We start from the raw sequence: 26,766 nt of genomic DNA, 5'->3' as shown, positions 1-26,766 counted from the left end.
ATAAATAATTTATAATCATATAGAAAATTTGTACGTGAATTTAAATCAATAATTTTTTCGGGTGGCAACTACTCGGGCATTGACCTTAGCAACACAAGTACGCTATGGGATAAAAAGTTCGCAAACATTAAAATAACAGATAGTCGACATAAAAAATAAACAAGCTATATAGAGCAGTTATCCTTGAGATTGGTGACTTAAGAATAAAATCAATGTTACACTTCATGAATAAAAATTAAAGCAGAGACGTTCGTAACGGAGAGAGATAAACGGGGATTACGGATTTCCATTGCCGAGAAAAACCTTCAATTTTAAATGAGCTAAGCAACAGTACATCAACAATACATACTGATCTTTTTATTTAACATATTTGTCAGAAGTTGTGAAATTAAGAAACTTAAATGTGATGTTGCATAAATAAACAAATATTTTTAATAACACGTGACTATATATTTTTGGACGTAAATAATTTTTCATATATTTTTTTTAATTTTCACAAGAAACAAAATAATAAAGGTGGTTAAGGAAAAATACATAAATATTTTTCGAAATAATTTAAAACTAGCCATTTGGCTTACTATATTATTATACCTATATAACCAAACTAACTGTCGCCCACAACTCCGCCCGAGCGGAATTAAAAATAAAAAAACGCATAATATGCCATATTAGATTGAGATGCGATTGAGTCGTTCTAGATATACCATTAAATAAACATCCATCCAAACATTCACATTTATAATATAAGTACATATACACATTATTTCTGCTAAAATTGCTAAACTTTAAAACATATACCGTCCTATTTTCTATCGATAAATTCGAATCGCTTCAAAAGACTCTGCTCTTTACATTCATGAATAATATATTAAAGTTCTTAAGTACATTATTACATTTAGGAAATCGGGTAGAAATACATTAAATATGTATCGACATACGGAATAAGTGGTTTAGTTTAATGTGTAAATATGAAGAGTAGAGTCTGTATTTACGAATAAGTTAATGTAAAATAGCCTTTCATTTCGAAAGTAAATTTATCTTACTAATATTATATATGCGAATGTTTAAATGTATGTTTGGTTGAATGTATCTCAAGAACGGCTCAACGGATCACAAGTAGAACACAAAGGCTAAGTTTTTTAATTCCGCGCGGACGGAGTTGCGAGCGACAACTAGTATTTAATACAATGAAAGCTTTTATCGGTGGAAAATTACTCTGCCGCTGGATCATTAATTGGTGATTAAGGAAGACCTTAACCATACTAAGACATATTTATAAAAAAATATATCTGTCTTTTAAAATAAAAATAAAAGTATATTTTATTTTTTACTGAAATGTTTTTTGTACAAGTATTTAAGCAGTGGAAACTCAGTGAATATTTGTATAACAATGCAAAATCAATTTTCATGTTGCTTATAAAAGACTTGTCCATAACTGATAACTGCTTGATTATTAATGTAAATTATATAGCAAACATGTGACGTCACGTTCTCATAAGCCGCGCAAATAACGACACCATATTGACTGACTAAATTTGCATGGAAAAACACATCACTCAGTCCTTTTTCAATAAATTAATATGAAATACCAATACCTACACTACTTGTATTTATTTGCCGCATATTTTACCTATTCTCAAAACTAGCTAGCAATTGTTTTAATATTTAAAACAAGCAACATATTTTGATTATACGACGTAATCACTAGCTATCATTGTCGTTTAGACTACACAAATATCTTGGGGCGTTGATAACAGAGTACTCAGAGATAATGAATGGAGCAAGACGGCAACCGACGCAGTTCTACGCACGAATTCACATTTATCTGAAGTTGGCTGTAAGTAGTAGCGCAAAACTTAAGGAGTTAACTTCGGACACAAAAATATTTGTTTTTTACTGGTGGTATATATTGTCAATTTATCTTTTTAACATATTTTCTCGTGTTAAAACTCATTGACTACCTTATCGTTAAATGTTGTGAACTTCCTGTCATATGTCAGATTAAAGCATACCTGAAACAAAAGAAAAGAAAACCGTTAAAACACAATTATCTCATGTCAACAAACTCAAGAACTACTAGACTTTAAGAAATTTACTATCCATTAGAGTGAACATTATCCCTGAGTTATATAGGTTATATTTAATTCTGTTATAAAATGTGACAAAAGAAATATCCACCCGTGTGAAGCCTAAAAAACGACTGTTCAGTTTTTTAAAAATATGTTGATAAGAATTCTTCCGAATAAAAAAAACATACAGACAAATTAAGATCCTCCTCTTTTATGAAGTCGGTTAAAAAAAGAATTTTTACTACTAGCCTTGACCATCGGCTGGTTGCCCTTGTTCGCTAATAGGTATAAATGTTTTCAGATATATTGGCAGCTGTTAACTTCGCGCGAGTCGCTTCGTTAACACAATGTTAGGTATAGCGGAGCGTAGCAGCATGCGGGGAGAGGGCATTGCGCAGCGTGCTGATGTCCTTAGGCCGCCAAGATATTTGAAATGACTTATACGTATTATTACAATAACAAGCAATTATAAAATAATGAGCATTTGCCTGTAAGTAAAGTGGGTCGTAACACTTAATTGTGACCTTAGACTTTAATATGAATACCAAAAATTTCACACGAAGTCTAATCATGTATTTTTAATGAAAATAGTATTGCGAAAGATGGTTTTTATGTGATTTTTAACAACTTTATTTGTCCGTAAAATGATAACAACCGTGTACTGCTAAGCTCATTCAAAAAACATATTATATTCTTGCTTATATTGCTTGAAAAAACTGACATAACATTTATACGGTGAAATTTCTGGTCACAATTATATCGTTATGTTTTGTTAGCATTATAATTGTTTTATAGATCTAATAAAACAGATATTTTCATATTAAATGTATAAAAAATAGTAAGTTTTCTATCTATCACTATCTTTATTAAATAATTGAATACTCTATGGCTACATGATTTTTGTTTTAATATTTAAAGTAAATATTTTTCCATAAATTCTAGCGTAGAGCTCAGACATGCTGTGTTGTAAATATAATGCAATGATATATGGTTTAAAGTTTGTTGAACGTGTGTAAAGCCGCTGTGCAATGTATGCGCGGACTGTATTTTATGAACTGGCTTGTATCTTTTGCTTTATATTTCCTACATTATATTTCATATATATCCGACGCTATACCGGTCTTGGCTGAATGAAGTTTCTTCCATTATTTCCTCTGATAGCGTTTTAAGAAAGTGAAACATAAGCACAATCGTCTTCTTTTCTCTCTATACATGTTTCCATCATTGTTGACTTGTAAAAAGTTACCAAAATTGAAAGAACAATTTATTGTAGTAACTATAGATACGGCTGATTTGTTTAAGAAATAAAATGAAACCAAATCTATTATAGTTGAAGTGATTATCTATTCTGGTCACGGTTGATCGGCGGAGCGTACGATTGTCTTGCAAGCAACGCCCTTTGCGTTTTGCAAACATCCTGTAGTTAGTATCCGATTCGAACAACATATTTTTTTTTATTTGTTCAACGGAACGAATTGCTAGAGATTGAATTTGATATTACTAGTATGTACGATGAATATAGATGTAAAAGGTAAAGAAAGAAAAAATAATATAAAAGATACTCTGTGTAAAAAGATCGTCAATGAACCTACCCTCCAACCCTAAATAGATAAACTAACATTACCAACAGTGGTACAGCCAGCAGTAATCAGAAATCTTTGACACGAATTTGCCAGCTCGGCCGGTGCAATACCACGACCACAGAGAAGACAGGCGTGAATTGGAAATAATTCAGCGTTTCGTCCGATGAGTATGTGCCGGGGGCCTAATTTTAATTCTCTTCCCCTTTCCATACTTTGAGATGTACTTTGCTACTCCTCTTTTATCGGACATTATTCTCTGTACAATCTCCTTCGATAATGTTACAAGGATTTACTCTTTTATACAGCAGTACGTTTCATCATGTCAAATTGTCCATATCAATTGACGCTTACAATACAAGTAGTGTACAAGCCAGGGCCGTCTTAACAATACGACTATTTCATATACGACTGTGAACATCCATTTATCGCATCTATCGCACGCCGACTTCTGCCGGACTATTGTATGAAAGGAGTTCTGTATCTAACACGTTATCGTGTTATCAGTTTCAATAGAATACGAACGATGTTAGCTAAAATTATATTTAAAATGAGTGTAATTATTACAGGAATACATGAAATGTTTAAGATGTTTATTTATTAATCTTTTATCCTTTTTTTGGTGCCTGTTTTCTTTTGTTCCCATCTTATATTATCGGAGTCACGTCATCTATGAATCGGACTAATTTCTACGATTTAGTGACACACAAACTCAAAAAGATTTTTCAACAAAGTCATGAATTATACAAACTAAAACAAAAATGCATCTAGAATTGACATTGTGTGAAGAGATTTATGCATTTCAAGAGAGCATGTGATGAGGGGACGTCTACCGCTTTGATACAGAGTACCGACCATCAAAGAGAAGTCGCGCGCCATTTGGACACGGAATGGGTCATCACTGTATTATTTATGTTCAAACGCTTTAATTTATACGCGTGCACAATCACATCATAACTGAGAATGACGTCATCATTCTAGTATAATAAAGTCGATCCCATTATTTAATGTGAGAAGATATCTGTTGAAGACTTGTACATTCCAACAAGGAAATCTGGCGCAAGAGAGTGGCGCTGCTATCGCAGTTACTTCTGCCAAGAAATGTGTAAAACTAACATGGGCATAGAAAACAGCATCAAAGAAAAAAATTACATGACAGCTACAGCATGAAAATAACCTTTTGACACTTTTTTGAATTTGACACGAGAACGCTAGTGAGCTGTCATAATTTAGTTTGACTTATGACCACCGGGTCAGATATCCTTTTCGGTATAGTACATACAAAATAAATTTCTCGCCTCATGTACAGTAGAGTAAACGGATAGTGTCATGTTATCGTAGTCGTGTTATATTTTTCGTTATTTGTGGACTTTATTATTATGAAAATAACAACAAATAATCTTCTTTATTTACAAAATCTAGAAATAGGCCTAAATTAACCCACATTCAATTCTAAAAATGACACAAGTAATTGCGTTTACTTTAAAAATAATATAAAATGACAAATTCAATTTGGTATTTCTATCCGCCAACGCAGAGAAAAGCATATCATTTTACGGGTACTATTAAAGGTGAAAAGGTTATGCATTTATAAACAAATTGCGTTACTCCACTTTAAATGGCGTAGGAAGGAATGCAATAACCGGGATAACGGTATACAAAAATAGTTTTGCGAGAGAAATCCGGCACGTTTGTCTGTCTTCATCCGCGAGATTCTGTAAGAAACAATTCTATTTGTTCTTGTGAAGAAAACTTACAAGAACATCGATATTTTTTTTTACTTTTAAATACAGATTGAAACTAAAATTCAAAGTAAAGTATCATCTGCGCGCTAAGAAATATGTACAAATATTACTATTCATAACCTAAATATTTTATAATGACCAGAAAAACGTGTAATTCAGTCTGAAACTAGTAAATTACAATTAAATTTGTTCTCATATAATTATACTTAACGATAATCTATACTAATTTAACGTTTATTTAAAAACCATCTTTTTATTTTATGTGAGAAAAGTGAGATAACAATTGTGTACGTAAGTTTCAGGGTAGCACAAAGTATTTATTTACGTAATAAAAATTATCTCACCTATTCCTTAGTATTTCAGTCGGATTTCTATTAGATTAAAGTTATTGCTTAGTGTTTTTTTTTTAATATTATAAGGTGACAAACAAACAAGCGGCCATCTGAATACGTCGACATAGCGAAACGACCGCTACTTAAAGACATCCACAATCGTAGATGTGTTGCTAACTTTATTCAGAGGGGACACACAGAAAGTGGAGGACAGTAGGTTTTTGTTTGAATAATTAACAATAAGATAATATTCAAGTTACCCTTAAATGAATCTGTGTACATCAGACGTATAACTCAGTACATCTCATTTTCTGCATCACGGATTCAAATCAAAAACTCTGCACCAAGTATTTCTGTCAGCTTCAAGTTGTAGAACATATTAAAAAGTTAAATTAGATTGTACAGGATGTCCGTAAAATGTACGAAGAAATACCACAGATTCTTTTAAATATAGAAACTTTTAGTTTATGATAAACTTTTTAATAAAAACGAGGTAATCAGAGGCTTGTCTTACTTCGTCTCCTAACATTAGTATACTTCTCTCTCCAACTATTATTTGATGGAAGGATGGGAAGGGTATGGGTATAAATAGAAAAAAAGAAATATCCTCCTCCTATTGTCTTCTCTGTCTAATAACGATAAGCAACGCATCTGCAATTTATTTTCTTATTACAGAATCCTATGGACATCGATCGCCAAATATCAGGTGACCTGTTTAAAACCGTATTTTATATAAAAAAAAATCCAATATTAATCCTACCTAACATAGTAGAGTAGTTCTTTAAATAACAACTAGGTTAGAGATGATTTAGAGAACATACGTTCTAGGGAGAGATGGTGTTTCGTAAAATATAGAAATTTTAGTGCGGTTTTATTGCCACTGGACTGTTCAGTAAGATATTATTTCTATTCTCCTCGTATTTTTAGTCCCATGATCCCTTTAGATCTTCACATGACATGAAACTTAATACACCTTAATTAGTGTGATGCCATCTTTTTTCTTCTGAAAAAACATTTGGTCAAAAAAACTAAGACAAGCAAATACAATAACATTTGAAATGCACCAACAAATCTGAAATAACTGCGACTCCCTTAGTATGAAACATATAACATACCTTACTAATATTATAAATGCGAATATTAAGATGGATGGATATATGGATATATGGATGTTAGTTTGAAGGTATCTGCGGAACGGCTCAACGGATCTAGATGAAATTTGGCACAGATATATAACATAATCCGGAAGCACACATAGGCTACTAACTACGTTTCTTTTTTAATTCCGCGCGGACGGAGGCGCGGGCGACAGCTAGTTATAAAACAAATGAAACCTTACCGTAGATTTTATTAGGAAACAAAACAAACAAAAATATGAAAGCATTTGAGTGTAACCGCAAGGCAACAGTTATAAGACATGTCTACATACATACATACATTTGTACATCTATATTTTCTTTGTTTACCATTTCTCGTTTCCTAACGAAGCATTCAGGTCTGACATTCCTAGTGTGCGCAAAGGATTGCAAGAGCTACAACAGTGTCCGGTCTTTTATGTAACTAGTCTTTGTGGATTCACCTTTGAGTCGGTATACAAGTGCACTTATCAATTCATATCAACATTCATAGTTATGGTTTGGTACGGTAGTAATATGACTTCTAAAGATGCCTATGTACCTGAAAATTTAATTTTACAAAGTGACCTATTTACCTTTTGCATTCATATTAAAAGTTCCATCTGTCGAATGAAATTTTCCTAGATAGTCATTGTATGGATAGTCCGATTAAAAATTGACAAATGTATCTATCTATGACATTCTATAATCAGCGGTGGTTTTATTATAGTTCATTAGTTAACCTCTAATCGATAAAGAACAGTTTATATCGTCTCTAGAGTTAATTCAGTGGTTTTATTAAGTCGCCCCTCTGTCACAAAAATAGCACGTCCATAAACGGATGAAATCCCGATGTCACGTTAAATAAATATGTGTGCCCACTAAAATTTCCTGTTTATTTCTGTCGAGCGCTTCGCAACGTACTCGTGACGGTGGAACTTTCTAAAAGCGGACACATTTCAAAGACCCAAAGAGGAGTTCGTATTGAAAATTCAAATGGCACCTGAAAGTGACCAATTAAATTAAAAAAAAAAATTCTATCACACTCACATAGAAAGTGAAATCTACACTGAGGGACTGCTTAAGTAACCGTTTATTTGAGTGTGGCAGTTTTTTTTTTATTACGATAACAAATTACGGGCAATCACGTGAGGAGTGCTTTTTTGTCTTGCCGCTTGTCTCTACTTTCTTAACAAAAAGTACGAAAGTAATTCAGTTTTAAAGATATAAAAATAAATGCTCAAGAAAATCACAAGAAGGAATATCTCTAATATTATCTGCGTATGTTTCAGCATGCACTTCATTTGACTCAGGATTCCGTCGCAAATCTTGATATGCGATTGTTTAGTTCCTACCGCCCACGCTGATTGTGGTATATTGTGACTAACAAAGTCATACAAATAAATAGATATGACGTTCTGAATAAAACATTTTAAATAGAAACTATGTCTTTTCTTCTACATATATACATTTTGTACCTTCATCGCATTTTATTTTGTTCAATTAAAACCAGTAATTAGTTAAAAAAATATTTGACTTATTATACCCCCCCCCCATAATCAAATTGTCAATATACATGCGGACTATTTGGTCAAATAGTAAATCGTTTTCGATATGTTTAGATTAAAACGTTGTCCTATCTAAAATTGTACATAATCTATGCTGTATGCTAGTGTGTCTGGATTCAGTAATGAAAACGGGCATACCATTTTAAATTGAAATTCATTGAGAATAGCGTAATACCGAAACGTCTAGGCTTGCAATTATTTGGTTGTACATTGGAATCCCAATATGCGTGGTATGCGAACAGTAATTGCTTTTTATTAATACAAAAGTTGAAGATAAAAGTGCACATATTGACTTATTCTCCACTAAAAGAAGAATATGGTTGACTGATTACAAAGAGTAAACTGTCATTTTCATTCTTCTTCAAAGTATGATTACAGTGGGTTTCTGAGACAAAAATCTTTGTACATATAACAAAACAAATATAATAATGTGTTTTAAATGGAGATTTCGGTTTAAATTAAATCATTGAAATAATGTAAAGATCAATAGAAACGACTATGAAAGGATGAAAGACTTCTGTGTTTCTTTAAAATATTTGAATCTCATAGTTTTAATATAGCTTTTTATAGTAATAGAACAATCAGTCCAGCGATTAGTTTTTACAATCATACAAGGAATTGAATTAGGATTTTAGAATGTTAATAAAATTAAAAAAAAAAAATAATATTAAAGTTAAATATCGTAGAGTAAATTTTCAACATTTCTTTTTTATTTCTTGTGAAACGAAGCTAGAACGAAACGAAGCTTTGCTATACCCTAATGGGTTTTAATTGACAGCGATACCCTTTGTTCGGTATCAAAGCTATAATAATCTTGGACTATCGATTGAGCTTCTAGGAATGACTACTCCGATTCAAGTTGTTTTTAGATTTCTAGTCTTTCTATCTCAAATCTTTTTGGTACGATCTAGTTAATCTTTGACAAAAACTGTCAAAGATCAACAAAAACAACTCAGACATTCCATTTTAATGATACTTTAGGTACGCCTTAGTTGCGATTTCTTTGTGAATGAGCCAATTAAAAAATAAACGAAGTATACATACTTGCGAGAATTACATGTTCAACAATAAAAAAAAAACATTTGAAATAATTATACATTCAGATATTATTTACATTGTGCTTTAGATTAAAAGGTTAAACAAAGCAATAGTTCACACAAATAATATGAATATTCCCTTTGTGTATAAAATAACCATTTACAAACGATCTCATTGTTATAATACGTCGATTTCTAAACGTTTCATTGTTTCATACAATTCTAAATGCTTGCCTTGTTTACTTGTTTTAGTTGTGTTCCGTATAAAGTAGCCATCCTTTTCTGACTTATAATAAAAAATGACATTTCAGCTGGACCACACACATCGCTAAAGCAAGAATTAAGTGTAAAGCATTCCCGAGAACTACAAGACTAACCGTTGGTTTCTGAGACCACAATCTCCTTTTAAAACTTAATGTTTTCTGTTTTGTCAAAGATAATGACAGGAATAACGATATATTTTATATAGAGATTTAGGAACCTAGACCTAGAGTAAAATTACTTGGAACAATTTAAAGATCAAAGACGATGAAAGGATGAAGGCAGACTTCTGTATTCCTTTTAAATATTTGAATCTTATAGTTTTCGTATAGTTTCTATTTCTTTGCTTAACAATCGTATTTTTTTAATCCATTTCGGCTCTAAGATATTTATGTGTAATTCCACTAACATTGAATTACATTTTATGATATTTGTAATCTGTAAACAAACAGGTGATGCGTACTTTAAGATCAACATGATTAAGTTAATTACCAATCATCTATTTAACCTATCCAAATAGAAACGTAGCTTTTGTATTCGTGTATGTTTAACGATCAATACACGTTCCCTTTGAAACAGACTCATATCAGAAAATGTATTCAATGTAATGAAATACACATATTTTTAAAATAATCTATACTCTATACATATTAATAAAATTAGAGTGTCTGTGTGTTATATCGAAAAAAAAATCTTCGTACACATTGACTTTGCGTAATTGATAATGAAAAGTATTTTTTTTTTATTTTTGTCTGTACTAGCCGCGTTTGTTCCGGGTAATCTCCGGAACGACTGGACCGATTTTGACGGGGCTTAGAAAGGAAGGTAGCTTATGCATGCAGACATATTATAGGCTACTTTTTTTAAATTATGCGCTGACGAAGTCACCGACGACAAGTACAATATATTTATCGCACGTGAATATGTCAATTATGTACTTTACTAGACAATTTATAAGCAAAATAGAATATTGATTAAATTATTATGGTGAAATTGTTATTGTATATAATTTTTATGAAAGAGAAAGAACAGATATTTCTCGGTCCGTTGCTCGTTTGCCCCCTTCTCCGATAAAAAAAAAGATATGGACTAAAAATCAAAATTAAAATGTGAAATCTACAGCACATCAGTTTCCGGAAGACGTTTAAGCAAAATTGAGAACCATAACAAATGAAAAAAAAAAATTAGCCGACGCCAATATACCAACGATCTTATGAAGAATACCTAGTTACTAACTTAAAAAACCCAGAAGCGAGAAAAGAAAGAGTTCGATCTCGTAAAAATTACCCTATTGTCGGTCGAGCAAAACACATACCACGTATTGGCAACATTTCAATCAGAGCGAGACTAGAATAATACAAATTACGCTTTAAATACGTTAGCATTCTTCTATACTTCATTGATAGAACAATAGCGAGCTCATTGAATGAGTTAACTTGACACCAATTTAACAAAAACAAACAATTAAATAGTTTGTATTTAATTCAACTCGACTCAAATGGGTCTTCCGTTTGGAATGTATCACCGGAGCACATCAAGGTTGTTCCATTTTTGTATAATTAAACATTTAATTATTTTAAATGGCTATATCCCTCATTATTTACAACTAGCTTTTACCCGTGACTCCGTCCGCGCGGAATAAAAAATAGAAAACGGGGTAAAAATTATCCTATGTCCGTTTCCTGGTTCTAAGCTACCTGCCCACCAATTTTCAGTCAAATCGATTCAGCTGTTCTTGAGTTATAAATAGTATAACTAACACGACTTTCTTTTATATATATAGATATATAGATTAAATAGCATTTTAGAGGTTGTATAGTTTCTACTTCGTCAACAGTCGATGATTACATTGTTATGAGTATAACTTTAGATTGTCTTGACACTAACTAGCCATTGTTTAATAAAACATTAGCTAAAAATACACCTAAAGCTGGATTATCTTATAATTACACGAACATTAGACTTCAACGTTATAAGAACGTTATAAATTACATTGAGCAAGTTTTTTTTATTTTTGTTTGTGACAATAAATCTTGCTAATATTATAAATGCGAATGTTTAGTTTAGATGGATGTTTGTTTGAAGGTATCTCCGGAACGGCTGAACGGATCTTGATGAAATTTGGCACAGATGTAGATCGTGATCTGGAAGAACACATAGGCTTCTTATTAAGTTTTTTTTAAATACCGCGGCCGGTGTCGCGGGTAAAAACTATTATTAAAATAAAATCGATCAAAAAATTAAACTTGACATCACCTCTTCCTAAGAGAATAAATCTCCATATATTAAACAAAACAAAAAAAAAAGGAAATTACTTTTTTTTTAATTTTGTCTTATATATGTAATTATTTCTCAGATTCAAATAACTTCCCTAGTTATCTGTGTTACTCGCATAGGATTAAACAACTGGCAAGATTGCTACTAACTTAATGTAACAATACGGCAAATTGAAAATTCTTCGTAAGGCTTATTTGAAAAATACTTAAAGGAAAACTCCCATACAATATATAAATAAAGAATGATATGAAAAGTTACCATGAGTGATGTAAAATATGTTGTCTTTTCTCTCTGTGTTTCCCTTTCTCTCTAAATGAAACTGAGGAGTTTTATAACAAAAGGGGCTTTGCATTCTAGGTAGACAAGACCGGAAGTATGGCGCCGTCTGATTTGTAAGGTCAAGATCCTTCCCGAGGTCATCGTACTATTTATTTATTTATATAACTTAGTATAATATTTATATATTATATTGATTTCTTCGAGCAATGTATTATGTTACATTGTAATCAATCTTTTTGCTGAAACCATAAAAAGGTCTTGGAATTAATGCAAATAATAATAGTTTTTTTTTTATTTACAATGCACTAATTTTTTGCTGGTATGTACCTATGTAGTAAGTGTAGTCGAACCTGGATAAGTGAGAAACATCGTTAAGCGGGAGTCATTGTCCGGTCCCAATGCACTACAACCATAAGCAAGAAACTCCAGTTAGCAAGAAGCCTCTAAAAGCGAAAAAAATATCACGGTCCCTTGAAGTCTCGCTAGTCCAGGTTCGACTGTAATTGTAACTTTAAATGTTTATGTGTGTATAAAGCTTCTAATAACTACAAACAATTATAATCAAATGTTCATATTTCCGTATGTTTAAGTAAAGAAGAAGTTAGTTTAGAGTATATAGTTAAACACTTCAATGAATTCCCGAAGCAATAAATCATCAGAGTAGACTCAGATATGGCTAGTGGCAACATATTCAAACGCCGCGTACTTGATTTCGGCACTCTATTAATCGGCGCTGTTTGTTTTCTTGCTTCGTTTGCTGAATTCCAAACGAAGTTGTACAATTTTGTTTTATAAAATCTCTCTCCTAGGCATTGATATTTCTTACGAATGGGTTTTAAATATTTTACTAATCCCCGTTTAAATCATATTGTTATCTCTGTTTTGTCAAAGAATATGACATGGATGACGATATGTTTTAAGAGATTTTGGTCTCAGAAACCCACGGTAGTAGGTATACTGAATCAAACAATTAATTCCCGAAACTTTATTGAAAATCACATATCATTAAACGAAAAAATACAGAAAAATAAACAATTCCTAGAAAATGAAAAGGTATTAAATAAACAAATAAAGTAATGCTTTGAAGTATATGATATAGACGGTATGATGCTTTACCGAATATTATCACTAACTATGCGATTCCACTATCGATTTTGTACAAAAACTTCCTCCTATTTTGATACATGTGTTATGCCAGTGGAAACACACAGTAAGTCGCGCAAATAGATTTTCCAGACAAAATATTTCATCAAGTATGACCTGGAAGCCTGCAATATTAGGGTGAATCCGCGTCTACTAATCGCGTATCTTTCTTCCACATAACTAACATCAGATGGAATTTTGGTAAAGCGCTGATTTATTAATTGCAAAAATCTTACCTCTCCAAGGTTGATGAATCCGTGTTCCGCTGCGACTGCATCAGCCGCCTCCCTCCCCTCCGGCACGTACACCGCCCACGTGGGGGTGTAGTGCGCTGCCACGCCGTGCAGCAGCAGCGCCAGCGGCACCCACCACTTGGCCATCGCACGCTCACTCACCAGCTAGTACTTATCACCATCGCACACACACATACAAATGTTTAATGCCCTTAGCTACTGATTAACTTGTGTCTTGATGTATACACACTACAAGTGGTTCCTGTTAATTGTTTTATGTTGATATTACAGTGTGCCTCAACTGAGATGACGCTTGTAATACATATTGGCATCCCTTTCATTATCTTCGAAAAAACAAAGACAACAATATGATTCAATACAAGCGTCACAGCAGTGAAGATTCACGGTTATAGTCATAGTTAACCACTAATATAAATTGGTTTCTGAGACCAAAATCCTTTTATAAAACACTAGCTTTTACCCGCGACTCCGTCCGCGCGGGATAAAAAAATAGAAAACGGGGTAAAAATTATCCTATGTCCTATTCCTGGTTCTAAGCTACCTGCCCACCAATTTTCAGTCAAATTGATTCAGCCGTTCTTGAGTTATAAATGGTGTAACTAACACGACTTTCTTTTATATATATAGATTGGCATGCCTCTAATCTCGACAAATCTTCGACAAAACATGAAATATGTTTTATATAGGGATTTTGGTATCAGAAACCAACTGTTAATCAATTTAACCGTAAATAGAAGCATATAAAGAAGTAAGTTCATTTTAACCGTGGTCCTGATTACATTTGACAGATATAACCGTAGTCGAAAAGTCTGATATTAATGCGGCAGTAATTTTATCAATCATTGTAAGATTTATCCTAAATTATTGTGGTAAGTTTAATAAATGGGGAAGCTTGAATGCGAAAATAAATTTAATTGTTAATAATGAATTAGACATATTTTATTGCCTTTTATTGTGTTTTATTATATTAGAAATAGATAGTCACTAGTTGTGTTGAATAATAATTATTATTATTATTATCTGTGGTACCAAAATATTATTATTCCCATATTTTCTCAGACAATTGTCAATTTCTATAATAAAAGATAGGAATGTCAAATGTTACGTGCAGACCTCTCTATAAATTTCTTGTTTAAAAGGTACAACATAAATACAAAGATATTTATCCTTTGTTGCCATTGTCTTTGCCACTTATCGGGAATTTTGATCCGTTCGCCATTGTAATTTACACTTTATCTCAAAGCTGATAAGAGCTACTATCACCTAAATACGTGTGTCTCTTCTGTGAATAATTTCCTCTCTTACGTGAGTCATTTTTGTAACGTCATTGGTAAACAGCGAGCTTGTTTCATTTGCATAATTCCACAATGCAACGTGTGTTCGACCGGACAACGGTATAGTATCAAAGCGATGAATGGATACGCACAATTCAAAACTCTAAAATAATCGTTCATATTTATAATAGAATAGCTGTCGCACGCGACTCTGTCCGCTGGCATTAAAAAAACTATAAGTAGCCTATGTGTTCTTCCAGACTATGTTCTACAACCATGCCAAATTTCATCAAGATCCGTTGATCCGTTCTGGAGATACCTTCTAACAAACATCCATCTATCCGTCCATCCATTCATCTAAACATCCGCATTTATAACATTAGTAAGTGGAATTAGAGAAAACTGTTGATTCTACATTTGTATCAAATTCCGCATTAATGTTATTAGGAAGTACGACTAAACCTAAATAATTTCTGTAGACAGGACCATCTTAAGATCTATCTGTCCATTTCTAATACAATGCATAGCCGATGAACTTTTAAAACATTCAATGACCTGTTATGTGTGCATATTTTGTAAGTTATTTACAACTAACTGTCGCTCGCGACTCCATCCGCGCGAAATTAAAAAAAAAACATTATTAGTAGCCTATGCATTCTTTTACTATATGTTCTACACCTGTGCCAAATTTCATCAAGATCTGTTGAGCCGTTCCGGAGACGCCTTCAAATAAACATCCATCCATCAATCTAAACATTCGCATTTATAATATTTGTAAGATTGACATTGAAATGTAATTTTAATTAAAAAATTAGGTCACGTTTTGCTGACATTTAATTAAATTTTCTTCTTGTAGTACCTCTCCAAATTTTAACAAAAGTTGGCAATCAGTTTAGCATATATCCCTCTTTAGAGAGGCGGAATCTTAAATTTCAATGACAAGTCTGATTAAAATATAATATACTATAGTAGAAATAATTAATTCGAATTCTATTCAAATAATTAACTAATACTTAATAAAAAAAAGTTTTTATGTTTATTTGTAAGTTTCTTTTGTTTTCAATAATATTTATAATACACAAATCTAACTTCTTTTTTATTTAACAGAATATTTTAATTAATAATTTGTTTTCAGTATTAATTAATCCGGTTTCATATTTCGAATAGTGTATTTACAAATAAAAATATTTCATTACAAAAAAATAATAAATACTCTTTATTAAAATTTCTTAAATATTTTAATAACCATTTTTGATACTTAATTAAGACATTATTCAAATTATGAATAGAAACGCGTCACTTTTTCTAGCAAAGGTCAGGGGTTATGTTACTTTCCCTGCAAGTAGGTCAAGAACGCATGAAGGACATTATTCAAGCACTCAGCAATGTCGGACTGAACACTTTATTAGCGATCTATTCCTCCATCATAAATCACTCGATAAGATACGCCTCTGTTCTTAGAACTTCTTTTAGTAAGCCGTAAATATGTTTTTCGAAGCTTTCCGAAATAAATAATTCATATTATAATAGTTATAGGTACATTATTATGAAATTAGGATAATAAATGAGGGATAATTCAGCAAATTAGATCCGACCTTATAGAACTAAATGGATATTTATTTTTATTAGTATCCGTGGAAGGTATTTGTGGAAAAAAAATCATTTAACTAGATAGAGGTTTATTTGATTGGCTTGAATAAGAAAAACGGCACAATTAAGTTTAAAATAGAAGGTTAAGAACTCTTAGTGCCTCGCTCAGATTTATTCAATGGTCCTTTAATGTAGATTTATTATAAGTAAGAACATGTTTAAGCTTCCGTGGAATTCAACCAGTTAGTGTGTATAATAAGCAAAAAGATTAAACTGTTAGCTCCGGGCATACTTAAATCTGCTATATCAGTTTTGAAAAAAACCACAAGAAAGTTCATTTAAAAACGATTAACTAAGTATATCTTAGCTTTCCTCGTGAATAAATCTGTTTTATTTTAAAAGGCATAATAAAAATCCATGAAGGACTTTAGTTCAAACAGACAGAGAACGAAGACATTTATTTTGTAATGTAAAAAAAAAATCAAGAAATCCGTAATATCTGCACATTTTTCTGCTTTACGAGCGTGATGCTTTTATCTTTACGACATTCTGTTCCCTGGAGTATCCTACACGCCATTTATTTCCCAAGAAAACTAGAAGAATTACAACTAAAATGAATAAGGGTTAACGCCGACACGTCAACTCCTCGCTCATCCGGCACCGCCTCGCCTCGCGATCGCCGCGGTATTCACGCGTTGCCGCCCCGACGTCGCCGATGGGGCGCGATAAAGATATAAATTTGTTAGCAACACATTATGTCCTTCTCGCTTGCACGGGTGGACGGCGCGCGGTCACCGAGGTGTCGGGCCACCACGAAGTAGAGGTCCACTTGCTATCACCTCGACCATTCGCAGTCTATTCGTACTTGCCAGAATGCCTTATCGCAATTTCATATCTTTATTCCGCAGAATCGGCGATCGGCGATCGGCGGAGTCGAGGCAACGGCTAGTAAGGACTTGGAGCTATGCGCGTTAACCCTAACACTATTTGTTAATTAATAAATCCAAAAAACCCGACTGACTGTATGCAACATCTCACTTGTTAAAGGTTTAGTCGTTTAGCCCTCAGGTGGTCACAGTGGAACACACATACGTACACGCAAAAAACATCATCCTCTTGTCAATCGTACTTCTTATTAATCTAACTAATATTATAAATGTTTAGATGCATAACTGGATGTTTGTTTGAAGGTATCACAGGATTGGCGCAACGAATCTTGATGAAATTTGACTTGATGTAGAACATAGTCTGGAAGAATACATAGACTACTTTTTACGTTATTTTTCTTTATAATTCCGCGCGGACGGATCCGCGGGCGACAGCTCATCTGGTAATAAATGTGGACATAAGGTACAATATACACATAGCCAACACAGGCGTAGAGTAATAGCATATAAAATAATGAGTAGGCCCACGGGAACATATTGAGCTATGTCCTAATACATTGTCATAATGAGAACTGCTATTTACAGTCGTATGAAAGCTTATCCCATTTTATAATCTACATTAGTATACTAATCTAAGTACATTTATAATCTGTATCTAGCAAATAAATCGATTATTGGATTTTAGATTAAAAAACGTGAAAGTTAACCTTAAAGATTTACGTCATTTCTACTTGATTGTAATAACATGAGTATTACATTTGTGTACACTTATTTTTTTGGAGGATTTTAATAATAATAGATCTCCTACATTAATTAAAAAAGACTAAAATATTTTATGACATAAAATAAAAAGAAAATAAAATATTTAACAAAGAACCTAAGATGTCTCTGAGAGACAAGCTATATATAATGAATAATTTTGATTTTAAAGACAATTTTCCTATTCATTGAACTCACAATAAAGAGTATAACGACACATAAAGACAGTATCAAAAAGATAAGCATAAGATAGACCTTATCAATACTTGAGTATATCAAATTCCAAACGAACGCCAAAATATTTATTGTACATCATCTAACATTGTACAACATTGTACAACATCAAATTCAACGTCATAATTTTATGAAAATTGTGATTATTTTATGAGAAGTGAAACTGTAATAGGGATGTAATGTTATAGATGTGTAAAAAATCTATTTTACAGAAAAACATTTTGGAATCTATGAGTTTTAGTTTTTTCATGCTGTGAATCTCAACATTTACGCTTTTCATTTGTTATAAGGGAGCAGAATAACTAGGAAAAAATTACATGACAAACATATTAAAACAACTAGTATCATTAATCGTCTTGTTTATAATAATTGGCGCATGTTTGTTTTGTTATTCTACGTTTGGTACTCTTTGTTTGTCAATAACATCGCAGTCGCATTTACTCGTCGGAATTGCAAATTGTGTCGACGTTCCCGTTTTTAAAACTTATTCCACTTTTAATCTCGACTTTGCTTATAATATTTATTTATAATTTACTTCGTAACAAAATAAAATAAACCAAACTTTTTTTACTTCTTTTTACATTGTTCAAACAAATATGTCATAAAAAAAGAATAAATAAAAACTTATTTAAACTATTAAATCCGATTGTAGGAACCATATCAGTATTCAATATTCGCATATTTCAGCCAGGATTAGGGAAATTTAGCTCGCTGTTCAGGTAACAATTTACAAGGCCTAAGTTAACAGCCTAACATATAGGTAATTATGTTCGATTTAAGATAACATTACTTTATAATTAATGCATTTATGAGTAATTCCCGAAATTTATTATTGATTTTTTTTAATAAGTTTTTTTTTATTTAAATGACTTTTTAGGTATGTTTATATATATTATTAATTTAAAGCTTATTCTATTATTTTTAACGCCATTAAATAAAAATACATACAAGGACTACTAACACTTTTTTTTATTGTTTATGTAGAACTATGTTGGCATGTTGACACGCTTTTACTCTTTCCGCATTTATCGTCGCAAAACATGCTGTATTTATGCACTAACACACCTTTTAACTAAAACTATACTTAATAGACATACTTATTTATCTTATCTGCACCAAATCGCTGTGCAAACAGTTTACGTTGCGGGTTGATACATGCTCAAGAATTTCGCGTAGGGGCCTATTCTAAGGCGGACGTTTCTTCGATGAAATCCGATGGGAAGGACCAAAGATTCCGTGGCGCTTAGACAATAGTCGCCGGTGAGAGTCGGCGCTGTTGTGACGAACGTTAACCTCTCATATCCCGCTTCACTGTATATCAAATTTCGTTTAACGTAACAAATCAAAGTAATAACATCACATACTGGGCAATAAGCTTCAAATGTGTACACCCTGACACACTAATGTCATATTTAACAACACGACTGTCAAATAGCGCGTGATTATTGCGAACGAAGGCAGCGTAGACGCGACCACCTCGCTCGGGCGCGTGATGCTGACTGATTCGTTTTGCTTGCCTGCTCTTGCTCTCAGCTCGGCCGCTCGAATGGTGTACTGTACGAGACGCGTGGGTTTGCCATATCTAAAACATTTCCCCGAAAACGGCCGTATCAAGTACAACAAATATAATAATAAATATTAATCATCTGTTTCCTGCGAAATTCCATAAATTTTGCTTTATTTGAACTTCGTAGTTAATTAAATAGAAGTATTGAATAGTAACAATTTAGTGTAAAACGTACGAAGTAAGGATCAATTTATTAAAACTTTATGTAAGTAGGCCTAGTAAATTAATCTATTACCAATAAACTTCTCATTACCTTGTCTTATAGAAACATCTGATTTATACAAATTTAATTTTCAATTATGTATTAAAACATGATTATTAACTAAATCTACGAGTATTCGATACCAAAACATATTTTACAGTTTTTTTCCTTCGATTCCATTTGAAGTGGTTGATCCCGTAAACTTTCCGATAAAGAAATATGTAACTGTTTTGTATGTTGCCATATTATTTAGTTTAATTTGCACTAATGTAATTGAGCGACTAACTACAACGGTAACTTCTTTGACGGCTGTATGTTAATTATGGGTCAAAGTCGGACAACGTATTGTGTGCAAGATATTAAAGCAAGTGTGACGTGATTTAGCAGTTTGACTTTATTTAACACCTAGCGGTACAAATACATCTAGAAGCACATAGTTATATGACTAGTCTTTACCAACTGTAACCAAAAGACATGTCTGTATGTACATTATTCCACTTTATTTTAATATATATTTATTGAGAAAAATAACATAAATAAACGTGACTTTTTGACTTTCTGAAGACAATACGAATCGAATAATATTTTATACTTGGAAAATGTTGCCAGAGACACATCGCTTCGTAAAAATTTACTCTCCTGACAAGAATTAAACTGATTCGACTTTAGAAAAAAATCTAATATTTCAGTAAATTACCAACAGTATCTGTTATTTATTAGTGAATAGTAGTTGTTTAAAGTATTCGTACTTTAAATTAACTTATTTGCTATTCATGTTGAGACTTTTAAGGTTATTTTATTTATCTTTCTTAAGTATATAGATGTTTTTTTAGCTTCAATTGGATTACTTTGTCTACGATGTTAAAACTGGCCTATTACATTCTGAACAGTGACGTCAGAGTGCGGTTTTTCGACCGGTCTTTTTTTCTGTAAGAAAATTTAGGTCCACCAGAGTGCTTTCTGCAGCCGTTTCTTCGTCGTACAATAATCCAAGCTCGGTAATTTTACTAGAGGAGCTTTTTTAAACTTGACGTTAAAATTACCCCATTGAATTTGAGACTTTTCTTTCAACTTCGGGAGAACTTAAAAACTTCCACCGAATCGAAAAGTGAAAAAGTGAAATAATTAAAAATAAATCTTATTCTTTTAAAATATAATAAAATTTCGAAATTTTGGAAATAATCAATTGAATAATTTATTTATTAATTAAAAAAATATATATTTTATATATAAAAATTAAAAATTAGGTTTTCGGTACATGAGTCGAAGAAAACTATTTTTAAATTGGAATAATAAGCAATTAAAAACATTTTTCCCGCTTGACAAGTTTTCACAAAGACGGACATAAATATATTACATCAATACTTTACGTTAACTGTAAGTTAACTGTATTTGGGGATATAAAATAAAACCAATTATTCGTAACCCCATATCTACATCACATAAAAAAGTTATCACGTAAATTAAGCCTGAAAATTTTCTATCATTCAATGTATATTCATCGTTCAGCAACCCTGAATGAATGATTAAAATTAAATTATTAAAAAAAACATGGTTCATATTAATGAATTTGTCGTTTGCCAGACGGACACTTCAGATAATTGCAAACGCGTAACGTTGACGTTACACAAAAAAGTTTTCATCATACGAAGTACATACACAATTACGCGACATAACAATCATAATGACACCGTAAACTTATAAAAACCGTTACTTTCCAATCGCATGAACAAAATTAAAGCGTTTAGATATAGTCAATTAACAATTTTACGACACATAATAATACCAGTTAGATTAATAACCACATATGTTTAACAATTTTACAGCAATAAATGTATGGAGTTACGCGCAGCTAAGTCGAACTTTTGCTTGCGCCTTCCGCTAGACGAACTCGAATTTGTCAAATAGAACTGAAAAGTTTCCAGCAAAACTGCTATCTCGCGGGAAATGTTCGGAACAAGCAGCTGTAAACTATTTTAATACGAGCCTAACTGCTTACTACTTTTATATACTTTATGACAATTAAAAAAAAATATTTCTATTTACAACTATAAACTATGTCTTCTAAACACAAAAAAAGAACTTGTAAAATGAACACAAATATTATTCAAAGAAAAATTCCAAACATATATTTTTGTGAATAAAAAATTTAATTAAAATTTCTTTTGATATATAGCCGTCAAAGGAAATTTAATTAAGGACTAATTTCGCAGCGCGTTGATAAAAAGGCCTTAATAATATATTATCTTAATACTTTTCGTTTATTCAATTACACTTTGATCTCTATCACTGTAAAAGAGATTATGGGGTTATTATTAATATGTCTTTACCAAAAACATTTCGTTTCATCATAATCTTCCTACCATTTTCCGTATGGAGATAGTCTGTACTACTCTTTCATATATCCCTATCAGCCGTCGTACCTGATTCAATCCCTTATTAATATTAATATCACATCTTTACTAATATTAAATATTAGTCCATTAAGAAGCGAGCGTATCACCATCTCAAAGGCCGGCAACGCATCTGCGATTCCTATGGTATTGCAGATGTCCATGGGCGTCGATGAACACCTTGGTGTTCCCACTGCTCGTTTGCCCCCTTCTCTTATAAAAAAATTACAGAGAAAATATTTGATTATTTGTTTGCATTGAATAGGCTCCGAAATTATAGAACAGATTTGAAAAATTCTTTCACTGTTAGGAAGCTACACTATCCCCGGCAGACATTAGCTATATTCATTACTAGCTTTTTTTTTATTGCAGACGTGACGTGCAGACGGAGTCACGGACTACAGCTAGTATGTAGATAAAATAAACTCAACAAAAGTTACTATGCACCTACATGTTATAATTTAAAAAAATATATCCACGTATACATATTTCTACTACATCCTAGTATGTTTATTATTTCTGTCATCAATGCAAGATCTGCGTAATTCAAAATAGGAAGCTTTATCATCAACATACTAGTATATAACATATATAAAATAAATGTACATTAATATAAATATTTTAAAAATAACAATAGCACAAAGAAAATATTTAACAATATATAAGTGAAAAACACTCGATAACAAAAGGAATCAGTACAGTTTCATTCTTCTTACCAAACTGCGACATATTTCGCATTTGCAACATCAATTCAAGTTATTTCTTTATTTTTCTCTGAACAATATTTCAACGTAAGATTGGAAAGGGGTGGGGATGTATAAAAAAGGTAGTTTGCTTTTTCTGTACATTCTCTCCCATATTCAGGTAGGCAACGCATCTACTACTTTTCACTTTATTGCAAATGTCTGATAGGTAACAGTCACTTCGCTATTGTAGCGACATTAGACGCCACCTTGTACTCTAAAAAAGAAAAGATAACGCCTGACAGGTATCGTTATTTAATTTTAACTTAGGTGACTAAGAAAAAAAGGTAAAGTTTTTTGCGTCCAGTGTACTTATGTAATGTCTAATTTTACTTATCTTACTAATATTATAAGTGCGTATATTTAGAGGGGAGCGTCGGTGGCTTAGGGGTTAAGCAGTTGACTTGCTTTGCAGGTCTTAGGTTCGAATCCCGCCGAAATGTGTTTTTCAAGTTTCGATTTACATATGTACATTTATCCGATGTTCTTACGATGAAGGAAAACATCGTGATGCAATCTGCACATATCTGAGAAGAAATTCAATGATATGTGTGAAGTGAACAAATCCGCACTTGGCCAGCGTGGTTGACTATGGCCTAGTCATCCTCTAACTTGGGGTAGGCTCCGAGCCCCTCAGTGGGGACTTATAGTGAGCTGATGATGATATTTAGATGATTGAATGTTTGTTAGAAGGTGACAACAGAACCGCTAAACAGATATCGCTGAAATTTGGTATGGATGTAGAACATAGTCTTGAAGAACATATAGCTACTAATGAAGTTTTCTTTTAATTCCGCTAGGACGAAGTCGCGGGCGACAGCTACTTTATTATAATCTCAAGTGAGTCCAACACGTTTAATTACGCAACGTTTAAAACATGTAAAAAAATCTTGAAAATTCATTTCTAATATCAAGATAACTGAGAAAATGATCTTATATTAAATTTTAATTATATTAATAAATAAAACTTAATCCATTTCAAACTATTAGAAATTCTAGAGAGTTTCTTATGCAAGCATATTGAATTATTACCAATTTGCTTGCTGGTAATACAAAGTACAGACATATTTATTGCACGGACAGACCCGAGGGTGTATGCATATTTTATACAACTGAATGTGTTCGTGTTATTCGAGAATATTTAATGTTTTATAAATCCATTTGTATTTCTAGATTTATTGTAAACCGTCTGATTCTATCCGCGCGGTGTTAAAAAAACTTACCTTCGTGTTCTTCCTGACTATGTTCTATATCCACGCTTATTTCATCGAGATACATGGTGTTCTTTTAACAAACATCCATACATCCAAACATTCGCATTTATAAAAGTATTAAGATTTAACAGGGTGTTTAAAAAGTGAACAAAGGATGTGTTAAAAGACAGTTCCCTTCTCATCATTCGATTATCCATTGTAACCCACATGGTAAGTTTTTGTGTTTTTAGAAAACATCATAAACTATTCATATAAATGTATAATATGCTTGTAAATCTTCTGGAGACCTTACTACCTCACTCAGATTCGTTAAGTTGTCACTAAGGGAGGATTCACTATGAGAAATCTACAATAAGCGAGTATTTAAGTAACCATCAGCGACTTTTAGTGCGGCACTAAGTTGAATTTACTTTTGCATCTCCAAAAACTTTTCGTCCCTTCATAAAAAGTTTTACTAAGACATGACAAACTAAGTGGTTACGAGGTCCACGTTTCAGGAAATTTCAAGAGTGTTAGACAACTAATAACTTTTTCATAACTTTTTGTTCTTATGAAAAATATAGTTGTTTTCGTAATGGAAAAGTTTCATGAAAAGAAAAAATTCTTCATCGAAAAAAACATTCACATAACGAAAGCATGATTTATTCAGAATGGAAGAAGTGGAAAAGTTTAGAAAGGCATGTCACCGTCACATAACAATTTAGTAACATTTTGATACCATCTTATTTTACTTGTTACTCATATTATAAATGTGAAAGTTTCGTAGGATGGATGTTAGCAGGTAACTCCAAAACGAACAAACGGATCTAGTTCATATAATTTTCTATCTGGAATAGCGAATAAGCTAGTACCTATTTTTTTTTAATTTCCGCGCAGACGTTGCGAACAAAGCTAGTAGCTCTAATACCACTACAAAAATCTCAATAATCATACTGATACGAAATGTGTTTGATTTGCAAGTATATTATTTTATAGCATACGGCAGCAAACAGCGAAGCGATCCCTGCCCATAGACATTCGCAATTGCAGATGCGTTGCCTACCTCTAATCGACGAACGAGGGGACGTTAGAAAAGAGAATATTTCCCCTACCTGTGCATCCTCTCTTCTGTCGAATCCACTTCCTCTTCCTATCCTTTGCTTGTAAGAGAAGGGTAAGAAGGAAAAGCGGAGTAATATTAGTCCTCCAGCACGGACACTAATCAAACGAAACGTGGAATTGCTTCCACTTCACGCCTGTCTTCTGTATGGTGTGGTATTTCACTGGGCGAGCCGGCCAATTCGTGCAACAGATGCTGTTGCTGGCGTTATTTTTTTACTCGTGGAATAACTGGACATACAAAAGTGGAGATTATGTGGCTGGCTACTAATTGAAAACCCATCTGTTTCGCATATGATTTTAAATTAATCCTGTTACAACATATACATATAGATATAGTACAACACCAGGTGTACGTGGAAGATTAAAAGCACACATGCCAACATTACAAATTAATCAAAAACAATGACAACGAAACACGTGCGGGCTGCAAGCTGCGACAAATTTATATACAAAATGGATAGTAATTTCATGAATTCGATTTACGCACTGTTTTATATCTTTGTATTACAATTTTTTTTATCTTTTTCCTAATAATCCATCTCTCTTTTTCTTCTTTATACGTACGGTGTAATGTTTTTGTATTTTCCTATGTTTTTTTTTTATTCGGATCCCAAACACGGCACTGATTTTGATAAGTGAATTATTATTTTGATGCATGTTTGGTAGAAGGTTTCTCCTGAACGGCTCCATATATCTCAATAAATTTTTGTACAGATCTAGAACACAGTCCGGGAGAACACATAAGCCACTTATGTTCCCGGCAATACGTACGGTCACTTATCTACGTACGGCGTACTTAAATACTTTACTTTGCACTTTTTTTAATTGTGTGCAGAAGAAGTCGCGGGTATAAGATATAAACTATAAGTTAACAATATTGCAAAATAAAAAACAGCTGAAGCACCGTAAAATAACTCATGTAATCTTATATACGCAGGCTGCACGTTTTCAGATTTCTTATTTCATATTTCCTATCATATTCAAGCCTGTGGAGGGATCGTCGATTGTTTTACACCTGAAACGTGGCTTGTTTTATGTAAAGTAAACGCGTTCTGAATTTTGTTCAGGAAACAAGTTCGGAAGGAATGTGTGCAATAAAAAAATGAAAATTTGTTAAACATTAAAATGGTTTTCTATAGTTG

General features: G+C 32.4%; 1 protein-coding gene across 5 annotated transcripts in view; it reads right to left on the bottom strand.

Annotated features, from left to right (window-relative positions):
* Positions 1-19,931, bottom strand: part of LOC106718570 (furin-like protease 1) — a 73,813-nt gene extending 53,882 nt beyond the window's left edge. For 2 of the 5 annotated variants that reach the window (XM_014512712.2, XM_014512732.2), the window contains exons 1-2: positions 19,698-19,931; positions 13,643-13,983 (exon numbers count right to left, since the gene is read on the bottom strand). In XM_014512712.2, coding sequence (XP_014368198.2) covers positions 13,643-13,786 — 144 coding nt within the window. In that variant the 5' untranslated portion in view covers positions 13,787-13,983; positions 19,698-19,931. Of the gene's footprint in view, positions 1-13,642; positions 13,984-19,501 lie in introns of all 5 variants that reach the window. The other 3 variants (XM_045682924.1, XM_014512716.2, XM_014512724.2) reach the window with 3 other exon arrangements.
* Positions 19,932-26,766: the final 6,835 nt, after the last annotated feature.

The sequence above is a fragment of the Papilio machaon genome, chromosome 20, assembly GCF_912999745.1.
Source record: "Papilio machaon chromosome 20, ilPapMach1.1, whole genome shotgun sequence".
Taxonomy (NCBI): domain Eukaryota; kingdom Metazoa; phylum Arthropoda; class Insecta; order Lepidoptera; family Papilionidae; genus Papilio; species Papilio machaon.
The sequence above is the reverse complement of the archived record's forward strand: the minus strand, read 5'-3'. Positions and strand labels throughout refer to the sequence as shown.